Below are 24,133 nucleotides of genomic sequence, written 5' to 3'. Positions count from 1 at the left end.
TGAGCTAAACTTTTTTCCCTTTCCCAAGGGAGTCTTTCTTAGAAACAGTATTCTACTATAGAACTATGAAATGAGATTTTGCAGTGCTAAGAGCTCTACCTGTGATTAACTATGTGCCGTTGAACCATGGACAGGTCTTTCAATCTCTGAACGCCTTTGTTTCTCTATCAACAAATGCCATAAAGTTCTTTCTTTCCCCTGCGTGGCAGTAGATGTTATAGGGAATAATGAGCCCTACCTTTGCCTTTCCTGGCCTTATCAACAAAGAATACTTACCAAGATTTCAGGGTCAGTTTTTACAAGAAAAAACATAAAAAAATCTTTAACAAGTATTTCATGAGGTAATACTGTTCTGCTACACTATTGGCATACACAATCTTTGGTAAAAAAGATTGTATGTATAAGAAATATCAAAAGCAAATATTTTATGTGTCTTTCCAAATTATTTAATTTCTTACTAGGCATTCAAAGCTTTAGTTGATAGACAATTAATGAGTTAAACTATGAAACATTTTTAAATCAAAGAATAATGCACTGTTAATCATACTTAAGGTAATATTCTGTACACAAATTTATAACATTAGAAAATGGAATTAAAATGCATAACTTTCTTTTTTTTAATATGAAATTTATTGTCAAATTGGTTTCCATACAACACCCAGTGCTCCTTCCAACAGGTGCCCTCCTCAATGCCCATCGCCCAGTTTTCCCTCTCTTCCCCTCATCAATCCTCAGTTTATTCTGTTTTTAAGAGTCTCTTATGGTTTGGCTCCCTCCCTCTCCAACTTTTTTTTCCCTTCCCCTCCCCAAGGTCTTCTAAGTTTCTCAGGATCCACGTAAGAGTGAAAACATATGGTATCTGTCTTTCATAATTTTCATTTTACACTTGTAAGCTCTTAATGTCTATTTACTCAGAGTCTGTAATCGAGATAACGGGCAAGCTTTTTTGAGAACTTTGGAAGGGCTGAGCAACCACGGTCATAGTTCCCAAGTTGCGCAGCAACAGATTCCTGGGATGCTGTCGTGAATGCACAGGGGTGCGGAGAGAGAGTTTAAAAACCCAAGGGAAAAATGCCTATACTTAACATCTGTTAAAAACCGACCAGACTGTTAGCTTTAAGTAGTTTACGATTTTAATATTGGATTGTGCTACTTCATTTCGATCACTTCATACATTTGTGAGGCTGGGTTTTTGGGAAGTTGCTGTGATAAAAAAGTGAAAAGCACAGGAAAATCAGTGTGGAACAGGGTATGAGGGTGGCACCGTTGTCTCCTCACTGGGTTTGAGAAGGTGTGCGGTGCTCAACCTCATTTATTAGTTAGTTTAAAAATGAATTAAATAATTAAAATTACTTAAGAAATATTTTTTTGTTCATGTTACACATGTTTTTAAGTGCTACCAGATTGTTAAGATGTGAATGCTTATTAAATTGTTTGGGTGCAGCTACCTTACAAATTGAATTGTTGTGTATTTCTTTTGGTCTAGGGTGCTATTAAAATTACTTAGAAAAGCTAAAAACCAAGAAAATTTGGGACTTCTGTTCTTTGAGATCAAAGTGCAAAAGCTTTTGGATCCAGCAAGGATAGGTCCAGTTTACGTGTGTATAACCTGGACGGAGACACAGAGTCACTTGTGGGGTCTTAGGACAGAGGACGTGTGCGTACACGGTTACATGGTTCTTGTTTGGCAACAAGGATTTCTCTGTATTTGGCCCTGATAAGACTTACTGTGAGTTAGAGAAATGGAACGTTTTCTAGTTCACGGTAGTGGTATGGATGCCCATTGATTTTGGTCCACCAAAAAGAGGAATTAATGCAGTCACTCTAAGACGAACTGTCGGGAAGGGGTAAACATATGTTTTATTTGAAAAGTTTCAAATCTTTTGATGGGGAAGTGTTTTAGAATTATTTTACCACTGTTTTTTTATGCTTGAAGTGATCTGTTCATTGCGGAGGTCACTCATTGCAAAATCAACCTTGAAATGTTCTTCAGAAATGATAATAGCATGAGTATAAATTGTGATTTCTTAATTTCTTAAACAGTTTGTTCCCATTAATTATTTTAAGGGATCTAAGTACATTGCCATTTGACCATTGATAGTGATATTTTGCAACTATTTACTTTATATCTTGTGACAAGGGTACAACATTTCATTCTTAATGCTAATACTTTTAAGAATTCTGATATTTATATAAAAATTGGATTTTAAAAGAATAGAGTCTTTGTTTTAAGATACTGATTAAATAACAGATTGCATAATCATGACAAATTGGGCATATTTAAGTAAATGTCTGTTAACATTAACAAGGTTATATCAAGATACTCTTACTGATAATTCATACTTATTATTGCTAGCTGTCAAGCTTAATAAGTTGCAGACAGGAAGATATGATTCCTTTCTATAATATAATAAAGCAGACAGAAGAATTAGGTTATGAAAAGACAGGGAGACGGTGAGCATCTAACCAAATACAATTGAGATGAAATTTTTTTTTTATCCATTTAATCCTCTGGACCATGTTCACGGCAGCTTTGTATAAGGAGATCTTAGGCAGTTACAGAAGGGATTTGCTGAGGAATTGCATTCTCAGAAAGGATACAGTGGGGAGGAAGAATAGAAGATGGCCTTATGATGTGCAAGGAGAAATTTTTCTAGGCACAGGGTATGTCTGGAGTGAAAATGAGTAACTACACAAGTAGAAACATTATAAAATACTGGGGATTGATCATAGCCTGGAGAGTTTAATCGAGAGGTGAGGGGTCTGATCCCAGGGAGGTTAAGCAAACTTGCTTGTGGCTAGTTATTAGCAGAGCAGCTTCTAGAACGTGGAGATGCTGCACCCATCAGTGGTTTTCCATGACACTTTGTGCCAGGGAATAATTCCAACATGTTAATTGTGTATGCAGTATTTATTTGTAATGCAATAAACCACTCACATTGTGATTTTAATGCATCAGATTTGTTTTTCTCTGTGTTTTTAGGACATTTGAGGACACTTACAAGAAGCAGTCAGGAAACGTGTTTCAGTAGAGAAAGCACAGGCTTAGGAGTCAGGGCTGGAATTATGACTAATATTTATCAGCTCCATGACCCTGGGGAAGACATTTAAAGTCTCTGTGCAGGGGCGCCTGGGTGGCGCAGTCGGTTAAGCGTCCGACTTCAGCCAGGTCACGATCTCGCGGTCCGTGAGTTCGAGCCCCGCGTCCGGCTCTGGGCTGATGGCTCAGAGCCTGGAGCCTGTTTCTGATTCTGTGTCTCCCTCTCTCTCTGCCCCTCCCCCGTTCATGCTCTGTCTCTCTCTGTCCCCAAAATAAATAAAGGCTGAAAAAAAAAAAAATTTAAAAAAAAAAAAAAAAAAAAAAGTCTCTGTGCAAGAATTTTCATATCTGGGAGTACCTGGGTGGCTCAGTTGGTGAAGTGTCCAGTTTTTGGTTTCGGCTCAGGTCATGATCTCACGGTTCATGAGTTTGGCCCCCGCATTGGGCTTCACCCTGGCAGTGCGCAGCCTGCTTGGGATCTGTCTCTCTTCCCCCCTCCCTTGCTCATGTTCTCTCTCTCTCTCTCTCTCAAAATAAAAAAAAAACTAAAAAAAAAAAAGAATTTTTATATATGTGAAAGTGGGATGATATGTCCTAGTGTGGCACTGAAAAAAATTGCATGAAGCTGATGAAGAGATCCTGGTCCTTAACAGGTTCTCAACAAATGTTAATTCACCTTTGCTTATATAGATCTGGAAAGCAAAGGTTTGGAAATAATTTGGAAGGTAAAGGTATGGGTACAAGGTGGAAAGAGGTATTTGGGAAAAAGTTTAAAGGCTACAGTGGACCACAATAGAATCATTAGTGAGAAAATATTGCTCTTATTAGACCTATAAGGGCAATACTGTGGTCTACAAAAACATGTAGGCAAGGGCACACTAATCTTAAAATATAGTCTTCACTTAGTATCTGAAAAAGAATCCCAACTTAAGTAAAGTGTGCAGAGAGCTAATGATGCTGAAGACACAGAGGCTGGGAATTCTAGGAGGCGTTGACTTATAGGGTCTTTCCTTAGCAGAAGATAGGTTTCTGCAATGCATGATGGAGAATGCAAAACCACTTAGAGACACTTAGGAAAGAGAGCGTAGTCTGCCAGAGGCACCAAAAGACACTGCTTTCTTTCCCTTTTCTTGCTTTCTTGGAAATGGTAGCATCAAAAAATAGCCATCCCACTCATAACTCATGAGTATCTTTCTGGAACAAATTCTACTAAACACTGCATTAATTTTATTATTTGCCTTCTACCTCCCCCCACTGCATGCCCTCCCTCCCCCACCTTTTCTTTTTTTGAGTATCGAGTGCTTTATCGCTTAGGGATGGTTTCATAATGAAATGGAACCATAGGATAATGGATTGCATTGTCTTCCATGCGTCTATATATGAACAAAGCAGATGGTTCTTCTCAATTTGATATTATCCTTAATATTTAGTTTTACTTGCAAAGTTATGCAAAACTATGAAGTATCATATCTCCACTCTTATTTGTTCACAAACTTGCAAGAAAGTATGTTTGCTCTCTTTTAAAAAGGAGAGTATGAGAAAGTGGAAGGTATAGACAGATCTCATTTAGGAAGATCTGTACCTAGGGTTAAAACTACAGGGATTGAGTGTGTGTGTGTGTGTGTGTGTGTAATTTTCTAGGTTAGGGATCCAGAAATGCTTGCCCTAGTTAAGAATTCAGCAGCTACTATATTTCATTAGAGAACTTGCTTTAATGTTACATGTACAGTTCCTCTGAGGCACCAGATTTATGTAAAGACTGACTCCAGGGAGAGATTTCATCAGACTTCTGATAGTAGGCAAGAGATCTGCTCCAGGGAACACTTATGCAGATGTTACAGGTTTTCTTGCTGGAGACTTAGATGGATGAAAAGAAATTAGGAAAGAGTTTGAGGTTCAAAAAGCAAAGAATTTGGGGAGCAAGGACTGATTGTAGTTTTTATTTGAATTTGACAGACATGAGTTTTTACAAAATTAAAAAAAATTTTTTAATGTTTATTAACTTTTGAGGGACAGAGAGAGACAGAGTGTGAACAGGGCAGGGGCAGAGAGAGAGGGAGACACAAGGTTCAAAGCAGGCTCCAGGCTCTAAGCCGTCAGCACAGAGCTGGATGCAGGGCTCAACTCATGAATCTGAGATAATGACCTGGCTGAAGTCAGGTGCTTAACTGACTGAGCCACCCAGGCGCCCCAGATGTGACTTTTTTTTTTTTATTTTTTTTTTTTAATTTTTTTTTTTTAATGTTTATTTATTTTTTGAGACAGAGAGAGACAGAGCATGAACGGGGGAGGGTCAGAGAGAGAGGGAGACACAGAATCGGAAGCAGGCTCCAGGCTCCGAGCTGTCAGCACAGGGCCCGACGCGGGGCTCAAACTCACGGACCGTGAGATCATGACCTGAGCCGAAGTCGGACGCTCAACCGACTGAGCCACCCAGGCGCCCCCAGATGTGACTTTTTAAAACTACTTCTCTAGGAAGGATGAACATCAAATTAAATGGAGAATGTAAGTGAAAGGAGTTTATAAATGGCGATGCTGTATATGAAGGTAAGGCATACACAACAGTTTTATGTTTAAAGGGGGGAAGAGTCACTATCTTAATTAAGGTGGAGAATCTGCTTGCTTTTAAAAAATATTTTGGAGCATTCTTCCCTTTTTAAAATTGAGGTACAATTGATATATGACATATTAGTTTCAGGGGTACAAGCTAATAATTTGAGTTTTGTATGCATTACAAAGTGATCATCACAATAACTCTAGTTACCATCCATCACCGCATTTGACCCCCTTCACCCATTTTACCCACTCCCACCTACCTCCCCTTCTGATAACCTCCAATCTGTCCTCTGTATCTATGAGATTTGTTCTTTCCCTTTGTTTTTTTTTTAGATTCCACATATAAGTGAAATGATAAAGTATTTCTCTTTCTTTGTTGGACTTATTTCACTTAGCATAATATCCTCAAGGGCCATTCATGTTGTTGCAAATGGCAAGATTTCATTATTTTTTATGGCAGAGTAGTATTCAAGTATATATCTATAACTGTCTATAACTCTATCACATATTCTTTATTCACTCATCCTTTGGTGGACACTTGGGTAGCTCCCATATCTTGGCTATTGTAAATAACACTGCAGTGAACATAGGGGTGTATGTATCTTTTCATATTAGTATTTTTGTTTTCATTGGATAAATATCCAGAAATGGATTAGCTGGACCATATGGTAATTCTACTTCTGGTTTTTTTGAGGAACCTCCATACTATTTTCCATAGTGGCTGCAACATTTTGTATTTCCACCAACAGTGTACAAGGGTCTCTTTCTCCAAATCCTCTCCAACACCTGTTGTTTCTTGTCTACTTTGATAATACCCATGCTTAATAACAGGTATGAGGTGATAACTCACTGTGGTTTTGATTTGCATTGTCATGATAATGAGTGATGTTGAGCATCTTTTCATGTGTTGGCCATCTGGACGTCTTCTTTGGGAAAATGTTTCTTTAGGTCCTCTGCCCATTTTTAATTGGATTGTTTTGTTTTGGCTATTAGATGCTAATCTCTTGGTAGATATATGATTTACAAATATTTTCTCCCATTTAGTAAGTTGCCTTTTCATTTTGTTGATGGTTTTCTTTGCTCTGAAAAAGGTTTTTAGTTTGATGTAGTCCCACTTGTTTGCTTTTGGTTTTGTTATCCTTGCTTATAGAGTTAGATCCAAAAATTCATTGGTAAGACCCATGTCAAGGAACTCACTGCCTGTGTTTACTTTGAAAAGTTTTATGGTTTCAGGTCTTATATTCATGTCTAATCCATTTAGAGTTAATTGTTGTGTGTGGTGTAAGATAGCAGTCTAGTTTCATTCTTTTGCATGTGGCTGTCCAGTTTTCCCAACACCATTCAAATGCCCATTCCGCATTGTGTATTCTTGCCTCCTCCGTTGTAAATTAGTTGACCAGGAGAATCTGCTTTCTTTTTTTATTAAATTTTTTTTTTTCAACGTTTATTTATTTTGGGGACAGAGAGAGACAGAGCATGAACGGGGGAGGGGCAGAGAGAGAGGGAGACACAGAGTCGGAAACAGGCTCCAGGCTCTGAGCCATCAGCCCAGAGCCCGACGCGGGGCTCGAACTCACGGACCGCGAGATCGTGACCTGGCTGAAGTCGGACGCTTAACCGACTGCGCCACCCAGGCGCCCGGAGAATCTGCTTTCTTACGGAGTGTTTTCCAATGCTTGATCAATCTGAAATGAGTCCTTGGGTGCCCTTGCCAGCCTCATAAACAAACCAAGTATATTCCTGTATTTCCCTTTTCCAGTGGGAAATGATGCTTTAAGGAGTTTATTGAAGCAAGTGTATCCAGCAGGACTGGATTTGTGGGTTTGAGTCTTTGAAAAAAAATCAGAGCACAAACTCTTCATTTTCAGTAGACTACTCTTTCCTAAAGTGTTTGGATTCCTTACACTAGGCCTAAGCCTTAAAAAATTTTTTTATGAGAATCGATTATGTTTCCTTTAAAGATGTTAATTCAACTATAGAACACAGCATTCTGAATCCTACTCCTGAACAGAAATACAAAGGAAACTGTTGAAAGTAATGGAGATGATCTATTGTCTATATTTAGGCCTCCATTTGTTTATAGTTTAAAGATCAGTGGGAAAATCATGATGAAAGGCAGGGTAATTTATACAGAAAATCATAAGACCCCTTCATCTGGCTAGGTTCTGTAAAGAGTCTTTGATTCAAATGGTTCACACAAAGCGGAAATGTTCGAGTGGTTCAAAGTTCTTTCTGGCAATAAACTTGTAAACAGGAAGACTACTTAGGCCTCTTGTGAATTTTAGAAACAGAAGATACTTATTGCTTTGCACCCAGTCATTTTTACTTTGAAACATGAGTTGGAATGTTTAGTAAAAGTTCTGGTTTCAAGTTCAGTGCACAGGTATTTCCCTTAGTGTAGAAATACGTGTGTGTGTGTGTGTGTGTGCACTCGCTCAAAGCAGTACTTGGTTAAAAGAATGAAGGGCGTATGCCATTTAGCATCCTTAATGGAAGCTCTAAAATCCTGTGACTCTGAAGAACGGGCCAATTACTTCATTAGTACTAATGAATTAAGAACTACAGCTTGTGCTGTGATGGATACCGCACAGCAAGATTATGAAACAGTTTCTCCCAAGTTGGAATAATGTACTTTTCAGAGGCACCATCCGTTGTATTTCATGGGAAAAACCAGGACTAGAGAAGCTTTTTAGCAAAACTGATGACTATTCTTTATGATAGAAAGTATAATTTGTGTCTCATTTCCAGTGGAAACAAATACATATAAGATTAAATGAGGTAATGGGAAAATCAACAGTAGATGCACCACACGATCAAATGAAAAATAGCAACAATAATAATTATATGTAATAATTACTATAATGATAATAATCATTATTGTTTTATTTATTTTTTACAAGTTTTTATTTATATATATTTTGAGAGAGAGAGCATGAATGGGCCGGAGGGGCAGAGAAAGAGAGAGAGAGACGGAGGGCGAAAGAGAAAGAATCTCAAGCAGGCTCCTAGCTGTCAGTGGAGAGCCCAATGCAGGGCTTTATCTCAGGATCTAACCAACCTTGAGATCATGACCTGAGCAGAAATCAAGAGTCAGAAGCTTAACCAACTGAGCCACCCAGGCCCATATAATTATTTTACAAGCAAGACCTGAATTTCCTGTACTAAGATAACCTATGCAGTTAGGAACTTATTCAGCAGGTTCAGAAAGAATACATATACATATATATGTATATATATATATTTTTTTTAATTTTTTTTTCAACGTTTATTTATTTTTGGGACAGAGAGAGACAGAGCATGAACGGGGGAGGGGCAGAGAGAGAGGGAGACACAGAATCGGAAACAGGCTCCAGGCTCCGAGCCATCAGCCGAGAGCCCGACGCGGGGCTCGAACTCACGGACCGCGAGATCGTGACCTGGCTGAAGTCGGACGCCCAACCGACTGCGCCACCCAGGCGCCCCAAGAATACATATATTTTTGAAGGCGAGCATGTGAGAGTACACACTTTTTATAACTTTAACGTCTACTTAATATCTGGAAGAAGGGATGTTTCTGAATTAATTGAGTGGATTTTCCCAAAATATAAAAGGAGACCTCGAATAGCATTTATACTTATTTGGGTCCTCATAAACAACTGGGAAGATTTAGAGTTAAAATCAAATTGGGGTTGGACATATAACAAAGGTTTTTTTGTCGTGTGTGTGTGTGTGTGTGTGCCTGCCTGTGTGTGTGTTTCAATACACAAACAGCTCACAAATTCATCTGCCTTCACCTTGGAAGGGCCAGTCCTTTAAACAAAAACACCACCAAAAGCACTTTGGCATGTGCACCCTTGAGGAGCTAAAGCTACAGCCCCTGAACTTTTCTTTCCAGGCGAGTGGAGGCGGGGAGCGTGCTCACCTGCTCTGCCGCACGGGGAAGCACAGCCCGGGACCCCTCTTTTTGGTGACTCTCTTATTTGCCCTTTTTTACCCCCATCTCTTCCCTAATGTCCGAACAAGTCCGACGCTTTTCAGGAGCTAACAAGCAGGCGCAATGGGGCCAGGCTCTGAGGGCGGCTGCTGGTTTGCCACGAGGCAAGCTTTGGAAGGAAACAGCTCCACCGCAAACTCGCGGCAAGAGATGTGCTCGCGCCCTGGCGGGTCTGCTCCTGGGCTTTGAAAGGCCTTTCTCTCCATCCTCCCTCAGCTTTCCGAGCAGCATGCCAAGTGCACAGAGATCGCATGTTTGGCGCAAAGAGCAGGGAGACTGCGGGGCCTGGAATCACTCCCCGGTGTCCCCCGGCCGGGTCCTAGGTAGCGGAGTGTGCAGAAAACTGTCCCCCCGGTCCGCGACGCCGGCGCGCGCGGCTGCAGGTGGCAGGCGGAGCTGTCCAGCACTCGTGCGGAGCCGGCGGGAGCCCGGAGCCCCGCGCGCCCCAGCCCCGCGGACGCGCAGCAACAGGGCTCTCGCCCGGCACAACCTTGTCCTCGTTAGCTGCCTCCCGGCCCTGGGCCCGCTCCGAGCCCCCGCGGCCTCGACCGAGGCGAGCACTCCGCCCCGCGAGCTGCTCCGGCGGGCTGGGTGCCAGCACGTTGCCCCTTCCCTCCCCTTGAAGCGTCTTCTCTGGAGCCGGCGGGCTGCGCCCACCGGCCTTTCCCCTTCGCCTCAGAACTTAAATAAACTCGGAGGAAGGCAGGGGAAGGACGGCTCTGGACCCCCGCTCTTCCAGTTGGCGCCCCCAGGCTGCCCCGAGGTGGCTCCACAGGGACGTCTCCCACGCTCGGCCCCCCGCGCGGTCCGTCCGCTCCCGGGCTGGCCCCCCGCGGTCGAGGGCCGGGGGCGCTCGGGGTCTGTGTGGGCCCTGCGGTCCGATCCGGCCCGCCGTGCGCTCCTCCTCGGAGGAGGGGAGGGTGGGAGCGGGGAGGGCGCACAGAGGACGGCGACCAAGTGTCCTCGTTGCTCCTGAAACGTGGCGACGGGCGAGGCTGGGACTCGCAACGAGTATGATGGCGACACGTGATACCGGCGGAGGGAGCGCACGGGGGGGGGGGGGCTGATAAAGGGAGAAGGAGGGAGGCGGGCGGCGAGGGGCGGGCGGAGAGAGGGGAAGGGGGGAGCGATCGGCGCGCGGGCGGCAGAAGCTCAGCCTCCCGGACCGCTCGGGGCCGCAGCGCCGCCGCCCCGCCGCCCGCGGCCGCACTCTCGCAGCCTCCCCGCGAGCGGGAGCGGGAGCGCGGCGCACCGCCAGGCGGCCGGGCGAGCGCAGAGGCGGCGCGGCGCGAGCAGCGGCGGAGGCGGCGGCGGCCCCCTAGCGCAGCCTGGCGTCGCCGCCGCGCCCGGGCCCCAAGTTCCCGCCATGAGCGGCCGCCCGCGCGGGCTCCGCGGCTCCGGGGACTCCCGCCCGGCCGGGCGCGCCCGTACAGCCCCGCGACCCCGACGCGCCTAACGCCGCCGCCCGCGGGTCCCGCCGCCGCCGCCGCCGCCGCCACCGCGGCCGCCGCCCGCGTCCCCGCCGCCGCCGCCGCCGCCGCCTCGGCCGCCGCAGGGCCGCCCGCAGCATGTCTCGGAGGAAGATCTCGTCCGAGTCCTTCAGCTCCCTGGGCTCCGACTACCTGGAGACCAGTCCCGAGGACGAGGGCGAGTGCCCCCTGTCCCGGCTCTGCTGGAACGGCAGCCGGAGCCCGCCCGGGCCGCCCGAGCCCCGCGCGGCCGCCGCCGTCGCCCCGGCCCCTGCCGCCGCCTCCTCCTCCTCCTCCTCCTCAGCCTCAGCCGCCGCCGCCGCCGCCGCCACGGCCGGGGCCCGGAGGGCGCAGCGCCGGAGGCGGGTCAACCTGGACTCGCTGGGCGAGAGCATCAGCCGCCTGACGGCGCCCTCGGTGAGCCCGGGGGGGGGGGGGGTGTGGGGGGCGGAGGACCCGGGTGGGGAAAGTTGGCGCCGGGAGAGCGCGGGCGTGCGCGCGGAGCCTGGCCTCTGGGGGGCGAGCCGGCGGCGGTCCCCGGGCCGCCCCCGACCCCTGCGCCCGGCCGGAGGGGGGCGTCAGCGCGCGCGGCGGCGGGGCGAGGCTTCACACATGGGGTGTCAGGGTTCTACGCGGGGGAGGGGGGGGTGTGGTGGCCCGGACGCTCCCCTCCTAGCCGTGCACTCCTGCTCGCTCTCGGTCACCCCGGCGCCCCCTTCACACCCACCTGTTCTGCTATCCCTAAACTTTCCCAGGCCCAGTGTCGTGCAGCTCCCCTTTCCCGGTCTTGCCTCACTGTTCCCCAGGATCCCAAAGGAGCCCCTGCCCCTTCCAGGAAACTCTTCCTCTCTTTTTTTCCCACACTCTCTTGGGCTCCGCGTGACCTTTTCTGACATCTCTGAATTCCACAGGCTTTCTGCCTTCTGTGTTGCATCCCTTTTCTCAAGAATTTCAGGAACTGGCTGTCAGATACTTTTCTGAGTTGCCTTCTAATGATCTCTGTTTTTTTCCCCCACCCGCTGCCCTCCGCCCCCCCTCCCCCTTATTCCCTGAGCATTTACTGGCTCAACTTTCTTCTCTGGGGGAGCCTGGTGTCTGCTTTTCTAAACCTCCCTGGTGTTTCTTGCACACCTACCTCAACCTTCACTCCCTTTACCCTGGATTCTTCAGTGCTTTCTCCCTCATTTTGTCCTGGCTGCTTTGTATTGGACGCTTTATACTGATCTGTTGAATTACTAAATGCCTTCCTAGCCTTCTCTTAAACTTGTGCTCACCCGGGATGTCTGCATCAGCATTTCGGGGTGTGCTCCAGACTCCTCCACGTTCTAGACATTTTTCCAGTGGCTTCTGCCTCATTCCTGTTCAGGCTGTTCAGCTACCCTTGACTTTTACCGACCGCAGGAATGCCAGACCTCTGCTCCAGTCTTTCTGTGACAGATGAGCTCTGTTTTGAAGGAATCCGCTCCAGTGCAGACGGAATCCTAGGGAGATTCTGTGTCAAATCTCCTGAGAAACCTTTTATTCTCATCCTGGTCTTGGGTGCAGGGGCTTCCACTCGGGACAGAACTTTCACCTTTGCACCCCTGGGTGCACCCCTGCACTCCTCTTCCTTTTCTCAAAGTTTGTGAAATGAATCTGAACAGCCATCTTATTTGACTATTCTGGAATCTCACTTTTGAAAGCACTCTTGCAAATGATGATAGGAGGCACCTGTGAAAGCGTGGGACCCGGAGGGACAGGGTGTTAGTACCAGGCAGTCCTACAAATATCCCTGTGGCCCTGGCATTAGTGAAGAAGGACCTTTTCTGTCTCTGACAATGAAACTACTCTCAGTCCTCTTCCTTTCCTTGCGTATTTTGCCTTCAGCGTCCCTTCCTTCCTTCCACGTCTTCCATTGATAACACACAAACAGATCTCAGAATGGGTTGGCAACTGTTTGCTATTCTTTACTGCAAATACTTCCCAAGATGCATCATCTTAGGAACTATGTGATGTTGCAAATTGTTGAACTTATAAGCTTTTATAAAAGGAGGCCGGTAATCTGCAGGTCTGTAGTTTTGTGTTAGTACCTAGAGCAACATTTGTGCAATGTAGTAATTGGTCAGTACAACAGATTCGTATCTGATACAGTGATTTTACTGAAGGAAATGACTAGTTTTGGGGGGTGTTTTTTTTTTTTTTTTATCATTTTGGAGTTTTCTTTTTGCCTTCGAATCAGAATTTACAAATCTCTAAAAAGTCATGGCAATGCCTCCGGTAATGCCGATTTAACTGAAGGCTGTTCTCGACTGCTTAGGTGAGAGGTGCATAAAATAAACTGAACTCAAGTATTTACTGCCAGAATAAGAGGGAAGGAAGGAATAGCTTCTGATTTTTACCTTTATAGGTCAAATTTGAATGACACTAGCTTTCTGATGGATAAAAAGCATGTGCCCAGATAATAGTTTTCAGGATAAGAAATTTGCAAATCATTGCAATGATCATATATAGGTAACAGCTCTGTCTGCTTCCCATGCTACAGTTATTTTCCATTTTGAAATTAGCCTATTAGCTACAATGCTGACAGTACACAGGTGAGTGTGGTATAAATATTTTCAACATCGTAAGGCACATAGGAGCAAATTTTCTTTGGCTAACCATATCACCTGTAGACTTGGTAACACAAAAACAACAGAAAGATTTTATTTCAAAGCGGTGACTTATTTCTGTGTCCTCCACTCTTCCCCCCCTTTTTTTTTGGCAGTCTAGAACTCTGCTTCAAGAAGTTTCTGTAGATTCATTTTCTTATGTTGTCAGCATTCTAAGTTTCTCTGAAAACACTTGGGGAAACAAATTCTATCTTCTCCATTCTCTTTCATTAGCACCAAGTGACTATTTTTGAAAGAAGTAATTTAATAAAGAGTAGTTATAACCAAAGCATTCTTAGAGGGCAGTTCCCAGCTGTTTTGTGTTGGGAACCCTTTTTTATATTCTGTCACAGCATACCTTAGGAGAAGCTATCTTTGCTGTGGAAGTTTCTGCCTTCTTCGTGGCCTCGCCATGGAATGTTGTCTCAGCCACAGCGGATTGGCTCTTTATTCAGAATAATTTGCAAGTAGGAAATGAATTTAATAAGCCCAAGGATATGGCCAAGTGATTCAGCTAGCTGTTGGATCATTGGAATAGTCACACTCAGGTTTTTGACATTTTGATAGGCATTGTGAGATGCATTGATGTTGGCTGTAAATATTGTAATGCTTGACAACCGTTTTAATGATAAAAGTAAACTGAATTGGTGAAAGTGAAAAAATTCCAGAATTCATGAGGCCTGGTTCTCATTCACTGGACCTTGGACAACTAACTACTTGTCTATCCCTGTGCATGTTACTTTAACCCTCTAGGAGCCCCCTCGTCTGTATGGTGCGACACTTAGGGTTCCCAGGATCCTTCCCTGTTCTTGCAACCTATGAAGACATATTTTCAAGCTTTTGATAAGCTCTTATAAAGGCATGTCAGAGAAAAGCAGGCATCTATAAGTTTTAAAACTTTGAAGAAAGTAGATTACTTTCTGAAGTAGGGACATTTATTCCGCGCGGTTATTTAAAAATATTTGAAATATTTGTGGATCTAGTGTGTGGTAAGTATTGTGCAAAGTACTGGCAATACATATTCCAAACAAAACATTCCCGGTCCTTGACCTCATGGAACTTCTTTAATTATAGCCTTTATTTTAAGGAAGCTGTGCTGAAGGAAAACATAAGAACTCCGATTGTCTTGGAGCTGTCTACGGGAAGTTGATTTACCATTCGCTGTGGGTAATTTTGTTCATTGTGAATCTCTGGGGCACAGCCATAGCAATAAAAATAATCCTAAAGACCTGGCTGAAGATGCATAGATCACTTATCACATTATTGATTTTGAAATCATTTACTTGGGAACACATATGGAGAAACAGCTGGGGATTTTACATCAAGGGTGAATTTAGTAACTCATGTATTGCTATTTTGTTCTTATAAATGAGAGTTGTTGAGAACCCTATCACTTAGAACCCTATCACTTACCGGGCTTGGGATTGCTAATGTCAGCCTGTCAGTGAAGATATTCCAAGGGACCAGTTTAAGGTCATGGCTTCGCTGGTTTTCTTGTCGGAGAACTGTTGGCTGTCACAGCATCACAGGTGGCTCTCAAGGCCCCAGAAGCTTTGGAGAGCCGAATGGCAGGAAGAAAAGTAACTGGAAGGGTGGCAAATAAGGGGAGGAAAGCTACTGACAGAGAGTAGTCCAAGAAAATGAGAGAACAGCGAGGAAAGGAAATGGAAGGGAAGCCTACATTCAAGCAGCAAAAAAAAAAAAAAAAAAAAAAAAAAAGCAAAAATTGCTTCATTATTAGTGGAAAGAAAATCGTATTGGTACATGTGTAGGAAAAAGTGAAAGAACATGAAAAAATACACATTTAGCCTTCCCTGATATTAAATAAAATGAGCTCTCTGCCCTGGGTAAACCCTTAAAAAAAACCCAAAAAAACCCTTAGAATGTGACAGTGGTACTACTATGGAAATAATGAAAAATGAGAATGGTATATTCATGAGAGAGGATACTTCATCAATTTATATATCTTATTGATGATTTCAAGATTTGGGGCTCAATTTGGCTAATAAGTTCTGAGCAACACATCCATTAAAATTAAAAAGTTAGACAAAAGGTATTCTAGTAGATTCAGGTTTTTATATCTGTAGTAATTAGATGCTGGAATCTGAAATCAGAATTTGATGGCCATCTGTCGCATTTCCCTACCTCATCCCTAGTCATTGAGAAGCATCATGGCAGAGCTGAAGGAAGGCGGATTTGGAATTGGACAGCTGTGGGTTTGAGTAACTCCCTGCTGAGCCCCTTACTGAGTGCGGGACCCTGGAAAGGTGACTCCTCCCTTCTCAGAGCCTTGGTTTCCTATTTTGTGAAATAGGAATAATAGCTACCTTGTGGATTTGCTGTGAAAGAGGGCACTATTCTTTGTGACACTCCTGCAACACAGTAAAACGTTAGCTTCAGACTGCGATCCATCAATTTCAACTGAATTCGAATGTCTCCAAATGATTGAAAATTTTCCTACATAAAAATTTTCTTTTTTCTTTTACTTTTTTTTTTTTTTGCAATAATTACTTGCTAGTAACCTTATTGAAGGAGTTTATGGGTTAACTGATGTCATGTCCTCAGAAAAAAAGGTGATAAGAAGGAATTAATTTTGTTGGCCTTGCCCAGCCAATCCATTAAAAAAATTAAAACTGGAGTCCCTTTTTGGCTTCCTGGCTAGGAAGTGCGCACGAGCATGTGTAATCATCGCAGATTCAAACATTTCCAGCAAACTGCTGAATGCTACGTGGCATTATGAAAACCAGTCTTGTCAATTCTCTAAAAATACAAGGGTGTGTATATTTGGTAGAATGTGGGTATTTTCCAATAAGTCAGTTTTAGATTAGAAAGAAAATTAGAGAGGTGATAGAGAAATTGCTTATTTTTATTGCCTGAGAATTTCAAGCATTCCCCATCTAACTCATTCCCCATTCAAACGAATTTGTACGGCTGTTCAAGGGCTTAGGCTGTGATGTCCAGTAGTTACCCAGCTAGTGGCATTTTTGTTTCATGTACAGTGCTCTATCCTTGTTTGGCTACTGGCTCAGTTGTTAAGTCTTTATTTTGAAGTTGATTTTTGACAATGAGAAATGCCATCAGTGATTCTTAGTTTGTAGGCCGAGGTGATAAGTAATTATACATTCCTTTTTAGTATGCGATTTATCTACCTCGAAATACTCTGGGAAATGTGGGGAGAGTACTTGAGTACTGTTACATGTTTTTCACCTATATCATCATTGCTCTTTTATTTACCTTTTTTTTTTTTAATTTTTTTTTTCAACGTTTATTTATTTTTGGGACAGAGAGAGACAGAGCATGACCGGGGGAGGGGCAGAGAGAGAGGGAGACACAGAATCGGAAACAGGCTCCAGGCTCTGAGCCATCAGCCCAGAGCCCGACGCGGGGCTCGAACTCACGGACCGCGAGATCGTGACCTGGCTGAAGTCGGACGCTTAACCGACTGCGCCACCCAGGCGCCCCTTACCTTTTTTTTTTTTTTTTTTTGGACTTGTTCCATCATGTAGAGCTGAAGGTAGAAATTGAAAAAGACACGTATTTCATTGCATATGGTAGTAAAATAAATGCATTGATTGTATCGAGATATATACATCATTCGCTGTGAATTAGAAGACAGAATGATCCCTTTTGGAATTTCACACATGTCTAGGAAGGAAAAAGGATCAGCTGATATTAGCAGGGAGAATATTTGCTAGGGCTGTCTGGTTTCCCTTACTTGACGCATGAGCTAGGATTTAGCTCAAAATTTAAAGTTCCTCTTTTTAAATTCTGACTCTTCCCTTGATACTCTTATGTTGGTCTCATATTTAGCACAGTACCTGGTACCTGATGGGTGATTCAGTAAAATACTCAGAATAAATGAGTGGATGTTCTTTGTTCAGTTGTCAAATTCCATGATTTCTTTTGTGTTTGAGGTTTCTTGTATTATGTGTGGTTCAAACAAAGTATTTATATTTTGTGCCCAGTCTGTGAGAGATACTTTCAAGTATGTGAACCTGTTTGAATTTTACTTACACCTGCCATTAAAAAATTTTTTTTAAGTTTATTTATTTATTTGAGAGAGAGAGAGAGAGAGCAGAGACAATCCCAAGCAGACTCCACACTATCAGCACAGAGCCCAATGCGGGCTTGAACCCGCAAACCGTGAGATCATGACCCGAGCTGAAACCAAGAGTCAGACGCTTAACTAACTGAGCCACCCAGGCACCCCCTACACCTGCCTTTTAAAGCAAAACTTCAGAATGCAGTCATGTTCAAAGAGAGCAGATGGAGTAGTTTCCTCCTCCTGGAAACTTAGCGAGTGGCCCATTTGTATTTTAAGAAGTTAGGTAAATGTGATGACTCTCCTCCAGTTTCCTTATATTTTCTTAGATTTTTTTTTGTACAATTCCCTCCCAAATGAGAGAAATATGTTTGTCAGCAAGTGGGATCCTGCTGCCAGAAATGCACTCTTAAGAGCTGGAATGACATAATTCTGCTCTTCAAATATCACTTCAGGACGGGATCTGAAGACCTAGAATTATGTGCTGTAAACTCAGAGTATCTCATAAAATTGACAATTCCAGACTAGAGTGATTTAGGAACTAGGGGAGCTGGAAATATCTCTGAAGCCTGGAGATCTGTTGAGCTGTGGTGGGGAATTGAGAAAGAGTGAACATTCTTATAAATAGAACAGTGAAAAGTCACTATCAGTACAGGCTTTATCTGAGGCTTATTAAACAGGTCTTCCTTTAAGCTAGTGGTTTATCAGACCTCGTTGAACATAAGAAATACCTGAAGAAAGTTGTGAAAATTCAGATTCTCGGGCCTCTTCCTCAGAAAGTCTAGTTTGTAGCCCTAGGGAGGGGCATGTGCTCTAACTTTTAACTCACACTCCAGGTGATTGCTAGGCACCCCGAAAGTGACTGAATTCCATACTGTCAGGATCGTGGATCCAGGCTCACTGAGCTCTGCAGACTGAATTTTTTGGACAGAATAGATCTGGAAGTGACTCCTTTGGGGTGAATATGTGTCAAGCAATTACTGACCAACAGGGACAGAATAAAGGCAGCGACTTGGAGCCATGTCTCATATGGTATCCTTTGTGTTCAAAATAACCTGGTTGGTTGTGTGGCAGAAGGTATCTGAGATTTCACTGTTTGTGGTTTCAATTATTTATGACCCTCTTCCCATTTTTGCTGAGGATGCCTTGTTAGCTTCCCGAAGTTTCTGTTCAATAGGTCACCTGTCGTTGCCGTCAGTGTTCTGTGGCCTCTTTCCTCTGATTCAAGAAACAGCTATTCAAAAAACGTTGGGGAGAGTAGAGGAGAAGGGAGAAGGGTTGTTGTGAGGGTCCACTTGACATTGCATTCTGAGTTTGGTTTTCAGAGTGAGACTGACATGGCATTTCTCAAATGTTCCTTCTACTGGTTCCTTTTGGAGCAATGACTTGTTTGTATGCCAATACATTTTTTTTTAAGGTGAAGGGAGAAAGAAACATCTGGATGCCAGAAAAAAATGATCTTCCTAGAAAAGAAGCAATAGGACATTCAGATAGCAGACATGTAGAACCAGCCTTCAAACCCTACCAAAACATGACAAATACAATATCGGTTGCTAATATCTCCATCTGTAGCCAATTAGTCTTTCTCTCATTCCGTGGTTGAGCTGGGTAAGAGTCCAGTTGAACTGTCCAGATAAATGGTGATCCAACATTTAAAGAAATTTGCATTTGCAGAGAACTCTAGAACCATTCTGTCATGAGAGGAGGCTGTCCCTGTGGAAATCCTGATGTTATCTTACTTGTAAGTCCTTGAAGTCACCTTTGCCTCCTTTTCCTTTCACCATAGTTTGTTACGTGTGAGTCTGCTGTGCCTGGTGGAGGAAATAAAAATGTTCTAGAATATGCTTCCATTTCTTGTTGCTTTATGCCTATACTTCTTCATGCATAAACCCTCCAACTTAATATTGGGAGAGAATGGTTTTTTTAATTGGTATTGTGCACACACAACTAGAGATGGACCGACAGGCAAACATACACACACACACACACACACACACACACACACACACACACATATACACACACACACACACATCCATCCACCTTGTTTCCAGTCACTGCATTATTTTCCCTATGGACTACTAAGTTATCTTTCACATCTCTAGTATAGTACTTACTGTGTTGTAATGTGATTTTGGTTTATTCTGCCTCCTTAAGGCAGAGATCTATATATGTTCATGCCTAGTAGAAAGTCATTTACCTATTTATTTACTTATTTATTTATTTTAAAGTTTATTTCTTTCTTTTGAGAGAGACAGAGACAGACAGTGAAAGTGGGGGAAGGGCAGAGAGAGAGGGAGACAGAGGATCCCAAGCAGGCTCTGTACTGCCAGCACAGAGCCCAACGTGGGGCTCAAACCCAGGAAACTGTGAGATCATGACCTGAGCCAACACCAAGAGTCAGATGCTTAACCGACTGAGCCACCCAGGTGCCCCTAGAAAGTCTGATTTATAAAGACCCTCAGTAAATGTTAGGAGAACAAATAAATGTTGAAGAAATCCTTGTGTAGATTGTGATGTATCTGGTAATGCTTTGTAGGCTCCCATTATTTTATGCTGCCATATTTCAGTTCTGCTTTCATGAAGTGTTCTGTTTGTAGCTTTTGCTCAATCACAAATAGGAGTAAATATAGTTATAACATGTTTTACAGTGCTTTAAAATTTTCACGACACTCTGTATTGGGTATTTTATTGTAGCTTCACAATAATCTATAGATTTTATGCCAATTATCTTTAACTTTGCTTAGTATGATTATTGTAAATGCCTAGGGACACAGTAACGGGGGGGCATATTTTTCTCACTTAGAGGTGTTTGTGTCTTTTCTGCGAAAGGGATATGGTTCTCTATAAGTTATAGAGATGGTATCCCGCTATGCTCTTTTATTCAGTGTTATCTCAATGTATAAGAAATCCTGTGTTATCAAACATTCTACTAAACAAAATCTTCACAAACTAGCACATCCACAGTGACCATTATAGACATAATAATGGTGCTGGAGGGATACAGTCTTCAGGAAAGTGGTAAAGTTAGAAATTATTGACTTAAGGAATGGAAAAGAAAACTGACCAGGAATAGGTAGATGTATTATTGGGTAATTTTTGAGGGCCCAGCTGAGGCTGAACATAATGAATTTGTAGCCTAAACTGAGCAGGTGATTACAACTAGGAGAGACAGAAAGTTGTGAAGGTATATGCGTTGTGTATTAAAAGGTCTATATGTCAGTTGAGTTTGAGGTGTTTGAGAGCAATCCATTGAAGTAGAGGGTTTTGCCTTGGGAAATAATGAGAATGAATGTCACAGGGGGCAGACTGTAATATTCAAAGGCATTTCTAGTCATCCTCTATTGGACGCAGATCCAAAGCTTATTTAATTTATATCTCGGTCTTCTTGTTTTCGCTATTGAAATCATTCTCTTAGAATAGCTGATTCCCCTAGGTGGCCTTCCCTCTCCACTACACCATCCCCAAACCAGAACTGGTAACTCATAATTAGTGATTGAAAAACTCAGTTCTATCAGCTTGATTAGTATTTACATGATGTTTTCAAAGTTAGAATTAATCCTTGAAAAATATGAGAATATTCAGTTACATCATTCAATGCGCTATTCATGGTCCTTAGTTGTTACACAATGAGGTTTCCTTGGCTCAGACTTGATACACTGCTTCTTGAGTATGAGAAGTAATGTGTATGTGGAGTATGTGGAGTTTAGAGTAGTGGTGGCTACCAACATATTTCCTCTTGTATTGGAGAGCACATTTCTTTCTTTCTTCCTTCCTCTCTCTCTCTCTTTCTCTCTCTTCCCTTCCTCCCTTCCTTCTTTCCTTCTTTCTTTCCCTTTCCATCCTCCCTCCCTCCCTCCCTCCCTCCCTCCCTCCCTCCCTCCCTCCCTTCCTTCCTTCCTTCCTTCCTTCCTTCCTTCCTTCCTTTTTCCCCAGCAGATATTTTCTTACCTGAAAAGTTAAGAAAATAGTTTTGGTGAACCAAACATTCTAAGTAAACTGTTACATATGCAATATCAATTTGTCAGTGGATGAAATTCAATAAAACACACTTGAGGGTTAAGCAATTTTCGTTGTATTAATCACTCTTTGATAATCCCAGAGACTGGCTATGGGTTTCAGTACCTCAGTGTCATCATTATGCGTCATAATTATCACTGTGCTATAGGTGTGTGGACATTCTCATAAGTGGAATATCTTAGATAATCAGATGCTTATGAACAGGACATTTCTTCTAAACGGAAACACTGAAGAACTATAAGGTTCTTGTGGCCTCAGAGAGTTAATATGCGTTTACTTAGTTTCTCACACTCCAGCAGGAGGCAAGCGGAGGCAAGTTAGGAGTGGATTTTAAAAGAAGTTTTAATTTGGGGTGCCTGGGTGGCTCAGTTGGTTAAGCATCTGACTTTGGCTCAAGTCATGATCTCATGGTTCAGTTCATGAGTTGGAGCCATGTGTCAGGCTCTGTGCTGACAGCTTAGAGTCTGGAGCCTGCTTGGGATTCTGTCTCTCTTTCTCTCTCTCTGCCCCTCCCCCACTCATTCTCTCTCTCGCTGTCTCTCTCTCTCTCTCTCAAAAATAAATAAACATTAAAAAAATTAAAAGAAGTTTTAACTTTTACAGTCCTCTTTATAATTTGGCTAATGTGCATGTGTGTGCCTTGTTTTCTTGAAAAATGCCTGTGTGTGTATGTGTGTATGTTTGTGTGTTTGTGCAGAAGCTACAATTCAATACATGCTGCATTCTGATTTTTGTTGTTTTAATTTGACTTTGGGGAAATAACTCCTGTCTCTCTTTCCCCATCTCTGAAATCATATATGATAATACGAATCTCTTACTTAAGTGTAAATCTGTAATGAAATGTGAATGGTGAATTGAAGACGTTGTGTTTAACTATTATGGATTACTTCATTGTGCTGCTATGCTGATTTTTTGAGGACCACGGCATTGGTTCAGATTCTTTTGCTCCCTGCACTCTGGGAAAAGAACAGGCTGTGGAGTCAATCACTGACTCTGGCCATTATTTTGTGTGTTCTTGGCTAAGCCTCTTTGAGGCTCAGTTTCTTGTCTATAAAATGAAGGTGATGAGTGGATGGTTAGCTCCGTGGGTTCGAGCCTGGTGCTGATAAGATGAAGGTAATAATTTATAGGATTATGAAAATCAGAAGTATAATGACAGCATAGTATTTTGAATCCAGTAAATAATCCGTGTTGCTGCCTCTATCCAACCCCTTCCTGATGGCCATTTTACCAATCGGCATATTGTTAATCACATCTCCTGATAACCTTCCTTCCCCTCCAGCCACAAGTTTTGGCAAAACCTGTAGGTGCTCCCCTTTGTTAGAGGGGTATCTTGTTCAGCCTTCTTGTGGGAAGGCTTTTTATGGGAAACATTTCCACCATTTTCTGGGCATGCAACCTTTCAGGGTTATGAACACTTCCAAAAGTTCTGTCCTAGAAATCTAAAAACCACATATGATTCTGGTCTCTTGTTCATTTGTGCATTCCCCTACCTCTCATTTTCATTCATCCATAGAGCATTTATTTAGCAAATGAGCATTCAGTGATTCATTCAGCACGCGCACCATGTGCCTGAAGCAACATGACTGAAGTAGGACATTCAGACAGAAATGGGATGTGGTCCTTTTGGATTTAAAAAACATAAAACCACCTTAAAAAACTTACTGAGTATTGTACATGACAGCTGCTTCTACCCCTCCTTCTGTCTTTCCTCTTCCTCTTACCCCAACTTTTCTTTATTTGGCATGATACTGGGGATATAGGGACAAAAAAGGGTTTGTATGCAAAAGACCTTTTGAAACTGCAACAATAATGAGGATGATAGTAATAACAATGGTGTTGATTTATCAAGCCCCCACCATGCCTCAGGCGTCGTGCTAAGTGCTGTATGCTTTTTATTTAAGGAGCTACTCCTAACAGTAATGGGGAGTGATACCTTACCATGGTCTACATGACAGGGAAGAGCCTACCTTTCTGACCTCACCTCATGAGGTCTAACCTACACTCACGGTTCTACAGTAGCTCCCTGAACATTCCAGGCAAGGACCCTCTTGCCTCTGGACTTTGGTCCTAATCCCCAGGTCAGAAATGCCCCCTGGCTCCAGTTGTCCACGTGACTGGCCCTTTCTTGGTTTTCACGTTCCAGCTCAATGATACCTTGTTGTGGAAAACCCACCTCTATGTGAAGACAGAGTCTGGGGATAAACAGGATCAATAGCTTTATTGCTTTGGGGAGACAAAAGAGGCTGCAGGAGGCCTAGGTCTTCAAACTGCAAGCCCACCGAGAGGAAGGAGCTGGGGGTTTTAGCGGGAGATACAGGACTTCATGGGTTTCGGGACAGGGAGTGTGTATGTGCTGCCTTTGTCGTGTTTTTAGGGTGGCGCTGGTTCCTGAAAGAAAGGGCT

The 24,133-nt window shown here is 43.2% G+C and overlaps 1 protein-coding gene across 1 annotated transcript in view; it reads left to right on the top strand.

The window, feature by feature from the left end:
• The first annotated feature begins 11,031 nt into the window (after positions 1-11,031).
• Positions 11,032-24,133, top strand: part of GUCY1A2 (guanylate cyclase 1 soluble subunit alpha 2) — a 338,126-nt gene continuing 325,024 nt past the window's right edge. The window contains exon 1 of the mRNA XM_045482650.1: positions 11,032-11,455. Coding sequence (XP_045338606.1) covers positions 11,138-11,455 — 318 coding nt within the window. The 5' untranslated portion in view covers positions 11,032-11,137. The remainder of the gene's footprint in view (positions 11,456-24,133) is intronic.

Source organism: Leopardus geoffroyi, chromosome D1 (assembly GCF_018350155.1).
Source record: "Leopardus geoffroyi isolate Oge1 chromosome D1, O.geoffroyi_Oge1_pat1.0, whole genome shotgun sequence".
NCBI lineage: Eukaryota > Metazoa > Chordata > Mammalia > Carnivora > Felidae > Leopardus > Leopardus geoffroyi.
Note: the sequence above shows the minus strand (reverse complement) of the source record. Positions and strands in the feature narration are given on the sequence as shown.